Source organism: Trifolium pratense, linkage group LG2 (assembly GCF_020283565.1).
Source record: "Trifolium pratense cultivar HEN17-A07 linkage group LG2, ARS_RC_1.1, whole genome shotgun sequence".
Taxonomy (NCBI): domain Eukaryota; kingdom Viridiplantae; phylum Streptophyta; class Magnoliopsida; order Fabales; family Fabaceae; genus Trifolium; species Trifolium pratense.
This window is the reverse complement of record NC_060060.1, coordinates 64,050,208-64,059,450: the sequence shown is the minus strand read 5'-3', so window position 1 is coordinate 64,059,450 and position 9,243 is coordinate 64,050,208. Positions and strand designations below refer to the sequence as shown.

General features: G+C 39.1%; 3 protein-coding genes across 3 annotated transcripts; 2 read left to right on the top strand and 1 right to left on the bottom strand.

Moving 5' to 3' along the window:
• Positions 1 to 111: 111 nt before the first annotated feature.
• On the top strand, positions 112 to 3,037 carry LOC123905216 (PKS-NRPS hybrid synthetase cheA-like). The gene is made up of 2 exons (XM_045954842.1): positions 112 to 1,827; positions 2,042 to 3,037. The coding sequence occupies exons 1-2, from the start codon at positions 112 to 114 to the stop codon at positions 3,035 to 3,037; spliced, it is 2,712 nt and encodes a 903-aa protein (XP_045810798.1).
• A 1,400-nt stretch (positions 3,038 to 4,437) lies between these two features.
• LOC123905214 lies at positions 4,438 to 4,830 on the top strand. The gene has a single exon (XM_045954841.1). The coding sequence runs from the start codon at positions 4,438 to 4,440 to the stop codon at positions 4,828 to 4,830; it is 393 nt and encodes a 130-aa protein (XP_045810797.1).
• Positions 4,831 to 5,404: 574 nt separating this feature from the next.
• Positions 5,405 to 6,666, bottom strand: LOC123911400. The gene is made up of 2 exons (XM_045962802.1): positions 6,310 to 6,666; positions 5,405 to 6,208 (listed from the first exon to the last, which is right to left on the bottom strand). The coding sequence occupies exons 1-2, from the start codon at positions 6,511 to 6,513 to the stop codon at positions 5,456 to 5,458; spliced, it is 957 nt and encodes a 318-aa protein (XP_045818758.1). The 5' UTR covers positions 6,514 to 6,666; the 3' UTR covers positions 5,405 to 5,455.
• Between the last annotated feature and the right edge of the window lie 2,577 nt (positions 6,667 to 9,243).

Sequence of the window (9,243 nt, the reverse complement as noted above, 5' to 3'; positions counted from 1 at the left end):
TTGCTTGCATTGCCTTAGCTGTTATGGATTATAGAATGTGCTACCAATTTTATATGTATTAAGTATTATATGTGGCTAATTATGTGTTTATTCCTCTTATATTATGTAGTTATGACGGGCAAACGAGAGCTTGTGCTAGGTATCTGTGCCCCGGGAATTATTGAGGTTCCGCCTGATAAACCTCCATCTAGACCTGTTGCATATGAGATTGATACATCAGATCATTTTTACACTGAAATGGCAACCCCTGACCGAGATGAGTTGATTAGATGGGCTCGGGAGATTGCCTTAAAGCTAAAGTTTGCAATTGTAATTGGCAAATCCGACAACGGCAGCGATAAGAGGAAGCAATATTTCAGGTTGGATTGCGAGCGGGGAGGCCGGTACGTGTCAACAAATAAGAAGCTAAAATCTGATCAAACCGGCACGAGGAAATGCGGCTGTCCATTTCGACTCCGTGGTTATTGTCATGCCGATAAAACATGGCATTTGACCGTTGTAAATGGCAAACATAACCACGAGTTGGACAAGGCAGTTGAAGGCCATCTCATTGTCGGTCGTCTCAAACCGGAAGAAAGGCAATGTATGGAGGAAATGTCAAGGAATTTGGTTCCGCCTAAGAATATAATGTCCACATTGAAAGATAGGGATCCAAACAACAAGACAACGGCAAAGCAACTCTACAATTTAAGTCATCGATTAAAACTTAAAATGAGGGCATCAATGACTGAAATGCAACACCTCTCCAAAAGACTTGTCGAGACCGGGTATTTTTTCAAACATAGGACGGTTGTTGCAGACGGATCCGAACACGTTCAAGACATTTTCTTTGCACATCCTAAATCTATAAGTTTGTTCAATTTTTTTCCTACTGTGCTTTTGATGGATTCGACATACAAAACAAACAAATACAAAATGCCGTTATTTGAGATTGTCGGATTCACATCAACTGGGAGATCTTTCAATGTTGGATTTGCTTGGCTTACCAATGAAAGAGAAGACAACTTCACTTGGACTCTAGAGCAGTGTGTCAGTCTCTTAAGGAATGAGGATGTTAGACCGAAGGTGATTGTCACCGATAGGGATTTGGCTCTGATGAATGCAGTTTCCGAGGTATTTCCAACATCGGCTGCAATGGTTTGTCGTTTCCATGTAAAAAAGAACGTGAGCTCTAAGATGAAGGAAATTGTGAAAATCAAGAATGGAGAGAATGAGAAGCAGACTGATGTGTGGGATCAAATCACCGATGCTTTTAATGATGTGTTAGAGTCGCCAACGGAAAAAGAATATGCTGACAATGTTATGGTGTTTAGGGAGCTCTGTGCGAGATGGCCAAAGTTTTTGCGTTATGTTGAAGAGACTGTCCTAGACACTGATAAAGAAAGGGTTGTCAATGCTTGGGTAGACCAACATATGCACATGGGGAATCACACCACGAATAGAGCTGAATCATGTCATGGTGTGTTGAAAGGTTACTTGAAGGACGGTAACGGTGACTTGGTGAAAGGATGGGAAGCGATAAATAAGATGTTGATAAGTCAGTTCACTGAAGTACAAGGTGAATTCAGTCGGAGTATGTCTGTTGCGGAACACAGATACGATGATGATCCTCTTTACGCATTCTTGTTTTATAAAATCTCAAGAAAGGCTATGGATCACATTTATGACGAAGCAAACAGGGTCGAAGAATGTGGTATGGATAGCAAAAAGTGTGGCTGTGTTATGAGAAGGACATACGGGTTGCCATGTGCATGCTTGATTGCGAAGAAGATAAAAAATAACAAACCTATCCGACTGGATGAGATTCACCCTCAAATGGAAGAAACTGTGTTTCGAAGATGAGCCGGCACCGGGCGACGTGGCTGACGATTATGATTGCTTGGCTGAGTGGAAAGCAATTCAGGTTATTACACCTTCATAAATATAATGGTTACATTTCGTATACTTTTTTATTATGATTTTAATTTTACATTATGTGTATAATGTTACACTTTGTATACAATTAATTTTAATGAGTTTGATTTTTTTTCTTTCTTTGTAGGAACGATTAAAAACAGCCGATGTTAGCGTGAAGAATGATATTAGGAATCAACTTCGTCTCATTGCATATCCAGAAACCACCTCTGTGAAACCTCCGATTCAAAAGGCCAAAACAAAAGGTGCTAGAAAGAAAAAATCAGTTCGTGTCACAAGATACACGAGCAGGGATAAGTCTCGGTGGGAGCATGTTGATGATCATATTGCAGCTACACAGGCATCTCAGTCGCAACCAACAAAGTCAAAGCCGTCGACTTCACAAACAGTGCCTGAGGTGCCTAAAGAACTCGTCATCAGTACTTTGACTCCAGCACCTCCAGCACCTCCTGAAATTCCTTTTATCAACCATATGCCGAAGTTCATGCACCCATTTATTGAAGATATTATTGACGTTCAAGGTGACGGTTATTGTGGATACCGTGTGGTAGCTTTGCACCAAAAAGGAAATCAACAAGATTATGAGTTGATCAGACTGAACATGGAGAGGGAGCTGAGATTGCATAAGGAATCATATGTGGAGTTGTTCGATACTGAGCGTTACAAGTATGTCACGGATGCACTTTTCCCACCACCGAGAAGGAGTAAACATGCTATTGCAACCAAGGACAAATGGTTTACTTTTCCGGATATGGGTTACGTTGTGGCTACTCATTTTCAGAGGGTTGTTGTTCAACTATCAAATATGGAAAGGTGTGGAGCATCTAGAACTTGTTTCCCATTGCGTGGCAAACCTCCATCAGACACGTCAGACTTGGATTCCAAGATTATTTGCATCGGCGCGCTCGCTGACCACTTTGTGTTAGTGCGATTGAAAGTAGGATGTCCGATACCTCCAATGGCTCATCAGTGGAAAAACTCTTGTTCCGAAGAAGCTGCAGAATGGGAGCCCATGTTTTTGGATAGAATGCAAAAGTTTGGTGAGCTGTTGACCATTGAAAGAGCAGGCGATGACTTAGTCACGATTGGAAAGGGTAGCAAAGACGATCCGTTGGAATTGTAGTAGATTTTAGTAGTTTCATTTTGAATTAGCTAAGCGCATTATTTTTTGAAATGGTAGCTAAGCGCACTATTTTTTGAAAGGATAGCTAAGCGCATTATTTTGTGATGTATACCATGCCGATTATGCTTTGTAACATATTAACTTTGTATGCGCAATTTACACATGAACCTTGGTTATGAAATGTGGTATTATTGTATATTGAACTTTGGTATTATTGTTATGAAATATGATTATGAAACTTTGGTTATGAAATGTTGTAACAAATTGTATTTAGCCTGATATAATTTTGGAAATGAATTGAAAGAAAAAACAGGTTTTGACCTCGACGATTTTGAGGTGGTTCTGCAACTGATTCTGCATAACCTGGCCTTGTTTCTGCATAATTCGATCTTTATCAACCGAAATGTTCCAGTAATTTCGGTTTATATTAATCGAAACCTATGTTTCGGTTTCTGCGAGTCGAAAGAAATTTAAATTTTGCGAAACAGAATATAGGGGGTATAAGAGACTTGATGGGGGGGATTGAAGAAAGGTAGGTATTATGTGAAAAATGATCAAAATTGCACCGACAAGTTTTTGTGGTCGATATTGTACCGACAATATTTTGTGGTCGATATTGCACCGACAATATTTTCGTGGTCGATATTCGTGGTCGATATTGCACCGACAATATATGTGGATATTATTGATTTCTATGTATTATAAATACGTATAGGGAGAGTTAGAAAATAATTGAAATCGTTTTCTACAAAATGAGTACTTCAAAACGGTTTGTTAAAAACAATTTAGCGACTTCTTATCCATTTTCAATCAAGTTTCGCGGTAACGACGAGTTGTTCTGCGTTGATTTGAAAAACACTTTAACAACTCTTCAAACTATCAAAAATACGATTGAAGCCATGTATCGCTTCAAATACGCTAGACAAATCAAAATAGACAAACTAGCGTATTATGAGTCATATATCGATCTGGCAGCTGACCATGTTGGAGGATATGATGATGCACCACGGAAATACGAATGGAAAGAGTTGAAAGATGATGAAGATGTGAGAAAAATGTTCGACTGGATTGAAATTGATCCGAAATATCCACATTTGTATGCTACCTTATGTTTTTGATTTTCCGTTTATGTTTTGATTTTCCGTTTATGTTGTTGTTGAATTTTATATTATGTTACGTAATTTTCAGTTAATGAATGTTTGAATTAACAATGTAAGTTGTAAGTTTTTTAATTAATCAATATGTGCAACAATAACCATCACCTACCATTTAAACTTCACCTACCACATTAACCATCACCTACCACATTAACCATCACCTACCACAATAATGTGCAACAATATGATCTATAAATTAATGTACATTACCACATCTTTTTTCAACACTCAACTCACAAAAAAATGGATGTCTCACTCACACAACGCATGAGATCTACCCTTGCAGCAGTTTACTTCAACCACGAAAAACCAATTTTGTTTCGCATTAACGATGGTGAAACGTTCGATGGTCTGAAACAACAACTGAACGAGCTGAATCGTACCACCAACAACCAGAACGATAACAGAACAGTTTCGAGTCTCAAGTACCGTAAACCGTCGATCGGTCCCGACGGACACATTTCCTTCACCGATATGATGCTTGAAAACAATGATGATATTGAAACTATGTTCTCAATTTTCGAGCAGTATAGCAACAGGGGGCCTATCGAATTAGATGCAACGCTGACAAGATCTGTCGAAGCCATCCTTGCTAGCCTTGTTCGTCCGGAAGATCGAAATCATGTTTCCATTTGATGCGTTGTAACAATTTCATTCCGATGTAATTCCTAATTTCCGTTTATTGTGTTTGATTTGTCTAATTTCGTTTTAGTATTAAAGTTCGTTTCAATTTCAATATTAGAGTTCTATCGAAACAATTTTAATATCGAGTTAAATCCTACCATTCTTCAATCCCCCCCATCATGTCTTTTATACCCCCTATATACATGAATTTCGCAAAATATAACTAATTTCGACCCGCAGAAACCGAAACTTAAGTTTCGATTGATACAAACCGAAATTACTGGGAATTTAAACAATTTCGAGCCTTATGAACCGAAGTATATCAGGCCAAAAAACCAGTAAATGTGAGTCTCTCTGCCTTGCACCACCTCTACACATTTGAGGTCCAAACCTGTTTATAACACATTTTAGTATGTTATATATGACAGAGCATCAACATATTAACCATCCAATCTAAAAATATTTTAGCGATTACTAAAAAACGTAACAACCGGTAACAAATTACGAATTAAACGATACTAAAATACGTAGTGTACTACATCCAATTGTCATAATCAAAGTTACATCAAAAATAAAAACAAACATCAGAGTTTATAAACAACCACGCCAACATTAAAGTTACAAAAACAAACAAAGTCTACCCCCGAGTGTGGTAGCGTGTCCCCTTCCCCCGCTTAATTCGCCTATAAGCAAGTATCGGATTAAGCAAATTCAGAATCCGCTGCAAAGTACCATGAATTGGAGTTCCTTCAACCGCCTCACCATCGCGAACTGCCCTTTCGACCTCAACCTTGACACTCCGGCAAACTTGCATTAGATTAGGGTCATTTCTTGCTTCCGCCGCCTCTATTAACACCTCTAAATTAGGTGGCCTTGGTGGTGATTCAGGAGCTTCTACGGGTCGCATAACTGGATGCGACACTCTATAAAACCATGACATATATCCGGGTTCAGTGTCCCACGGGCTTGTAACAGGCCGACCCCTCATCTCTTCATCTATCATCCTCAGCTCCAATTCTTCCGTAAACACACGATCTATCTCACACAAGTTCATCCCCGGCGTTGCAGACATACTCGGGTTTCTTGGAATGCCTTGCACATGTTGAAATTGTCTTAGCACACGTTCCGGCAAATGCTTGGCTTTCAATTTACCACACCTTAACCATCCAGAAAACCAACATGCATTTATCAAAGGTCGCACTTGTCGGTGGGCATCATACGGGCTGAACACGCAATCGTAAGTTTGAATATTGTCCAAACTGCTTCTATATCCAGCTGCATCCTTATGTCCTTGCCCAGGAACAACCTTTGAATTTAGTGGCATGTTCGCTGTATATCTAGGAGCCTCCACCCACACACTAAGTCTCGGAAAGTGCGCAATAATCCATCCCTGAAAGTATGACGAACAAGATTCATTATAGCCAAACATAGTCTATGTGACAAATTAGACAAATACAAATAATATCTTATATAACGCTCATATATTTTTACCTGAAGAAATGACATGTAGCCAGCCATCTGAGTCGTGCTAACCGCAGACCCGTGATCCAAATAATGCTGCAGATGAACAAGAGCAGCAGCACCCCAATTCCATTCATGAACGCATGACAAATCTTGAAAGTACTGCAAATACACAACATCCGCGTAGTAACTACTCTTGTTGCTGAATATGGTACAACAGACCAAATGTAGCATAAAAGCCCTTACGCTCCTCTCCCTGTAAAGCCTAACAACATGCGCCGGCTTATTTTCAGCAATCGCTCTTTCAGCAGACGTCTGGTTTGTTGTGTATAGAGTTTGCAGGGTAGTATGCTTCAAATGTACCCCGTTGGTTTCGGCAAATGCTTTATCAATATCCTGTCGCTCAACTCCTAGATATGAACTAACCATGTCAGCCCCTTCTCCCCTTGACATCTTCGTATGGTTCAAAAACTTTCCTTGGATTGGAAGATGTAACAGACATTGTACATCGTCCAATGTGATGCCGAGCTCACCTAACGGAAGGTGGAAAGTACTTGTTTCCGGATGCCATCTTTCAACAAATGCCCATATAACCCCATAGTCAAGTACGCTAAAATTGACACGGGTAAGCGGCTCCAATCCCGATGCTTCTATTGGATCCCAAAACCACCTCTCACTACGAGGCGGTTTGACGATGTCCATAACCTTTTTCCCGCTAGCTTGGCAACGCAGAGTCCTCTTTAAAACCTGAAAAATTCCAACAACACAAAACATTGAAAACTTAATTAACATAATCACAGTATTTAAAACAATTAATACATTTAATAAAACAATTAATACACTTAACGGTACCTCGTGATCATCTGGTTCTGCATCCCATATCAGAACCGCCCTATGATTTCCGTATTGTGTTAATAATGACATATCACTTGGTCCTCCTCCATAACCCTCATTTGCTGCATCTCGTCGTGGTTGTCGTGGTCGCTGTTGCGGTCTCCGTCGTGGTGGTTGTTGCGGTTCTTCAATTTGCGGTTCATCAGGTTGCGGTTCATCAGGTTGCGGTTCTTCAGGTTCGCCATACTCGGCATCCTGATTTAGAAATTGATCCGCGTCAAAATCATCATCCTCAGCAGCATTTTGTGCTTGGCCTAAACGTGACCGTGTACGCGTACGCGAACCACCCGCCTCAGCATCATGTGTCCCTCGCGCCGGAATTGGTCCTTGCTGCTTACTACGACCTCGTTTGGCAGGGCGATTTGCAGCAAGCTCTCTACGAGCGGAAGCATTTGCATTGCTTGGCTTGCCATGTCTACCTCTCCCAACATTTTCTTCCATATTTATCCTAACATGGAAAAATATCTTCACACTCAATACAATCTTATAAACTATGATAAATTCAAACTATAATTCAATCAACATTTAATCCTAACACCTATGGTTAACATTATTCATATGGAAGCATATTGAATTTTACTTACACATTTTGTCAAACACTTAGTGTACACCATAATACCATCTAATTGCATACACAAATTAAACCTAATATCACATGCATTCATGTTAACATCTAACTAAACTAACAACTAACCATTAATCAACAATTCAAACATAGAATTTTGAGATAGAAAATTACTCAGGGAGGGAAAAAAACGTAGAAAAGAGTGAATGTGATAAGAAAAACATGGAATGAGAAAAGAGTGAATGTAAATGCATGGAACTTACTTGATTAAGAATGGTTTGAGATAGGATGTTGAAGTTTTCCACAAAATCGCTCTCAAGAAGAAGAAGGAGTGGTGTTGTTGGTGTTTAGAAGAAAAAACATAACTGAGAGGTTATGAAATGCTTCTGTTTCTATATCAGTTAACTTCGGTTAACAAAACTCGAAGGTAAACGCGATCGATTTCTATTAACCGAATTTTTTTAAAGTTCAATTCGTATAACCCGAAACACCGTGCAGGGGCAAAAACGTAAGTAAGGGGGGTATAAAAGAAACGTGGGGGGCATAAAGAGAAAATATCACTTTTAATTTGGCAATGGTAGCAAAACAAGGGTGGAAAATCATGACAAAGCCAAGCTCATTGGTGGCAAAAATTTACAAAGCAAGGTACTTTCCAAATTCTTCACTATTTGATTCTCACCTTGGCAGTAATCCAAGTTAAGCGCGGCGTAGTATTTGGCTTTCTCGAAAAGTACTAATGAATGAGTGTAGGTGGAGGATTGTGAATGGTTCTAAAATCAAAGTCATGAGTGAACCTTGGCAAAGAGAGAAGGACGGAAGATGGATGCAATCCCCAGAGGCCACAACCTCAGGGTGTACATAACATTACCATTAATCAACCTATGCTCCCTAATGCGAGATAAGGAAAAAAATTGAGTCTTTATTAAGTGTCGCTAATTATATTTTAGATACTCCTTTATTTGATGCAAGGAGGACAAGCTAGTGTGACATGATGATATACATGGTGAATATAATATTAAAGACTTAATTAGTATATTGGTCCCTTAAAGATATTTTTAGTTTCATATTGGTCCCATAAAGAAAAAAAGTTTCGGTTTGGTCCCTTAAAGATTGACCGTTTGTTATATTAGTCCATTCCGTTAATTTATCAACCCCAAATATATTAAGTGGACCAACATTATAGGTGGTCCACCATATACTTCAATACATTTTTTAATCTTAACCATTGAATTTTTTGAAGAAAAGTAAACCATTAGATTTTGCATGTCCACCGGATCTAGCCGTGCACCATCATGCTCTTCATCCTTCATCTTCTTCATTCATTCCTTCATCCTACTCTACATAACTTCATCATTGAAAATCCAGAAAATAAATTTCAAAATAATAAAAATCTTAGCTTTTATCAAAATTTCAATTCTCAAAACATGAACCCCTAAATCCCAAAATTCCCACATCTTAATTTTAACCCCCAAATTTGCACCAACACATTGCATACCCACAAACAA

Excerpts from the sequence above, each read along its gene's own strand:
- LOC123905216 (XM_045954842.1), top strand. The coding sequence starts at position 112 with ATGACGGGCAAACGAGAGCTTGTGCTAGGTATCTGTGCCCCGGGAATT. Across the intron at positions 1,828-2,041 it reads ACCCTCAAATGGAAGAAACT|GAACGATTAAAAACAGCCGA; the intron begins GTGTTTCGAAGA and ends CTTTCTTTGTAG.
- LOC123905214 (XM_045954841.1), top strand. The coding sequence starts at position 4,438 with ATGGATGTCTCACTCACACAACGCATGAGATCTACCCTTGCAGCAGTT.
- LOC123911400 (XM_045962802.1), bottom strand. The coding sequence starts at position 6,513 with ATGCTACATTTGGTCTGTTGTACCATATTCAGCAACAAGAGTAGTTAC. Across the intron at positions 6,209-6,309 it reads GCTACATGTCATTTCTTCAG|GGATGGATTATTGCGCACTT; the intron begins GTAAAAATATAT and ends TCATACTTTCAG.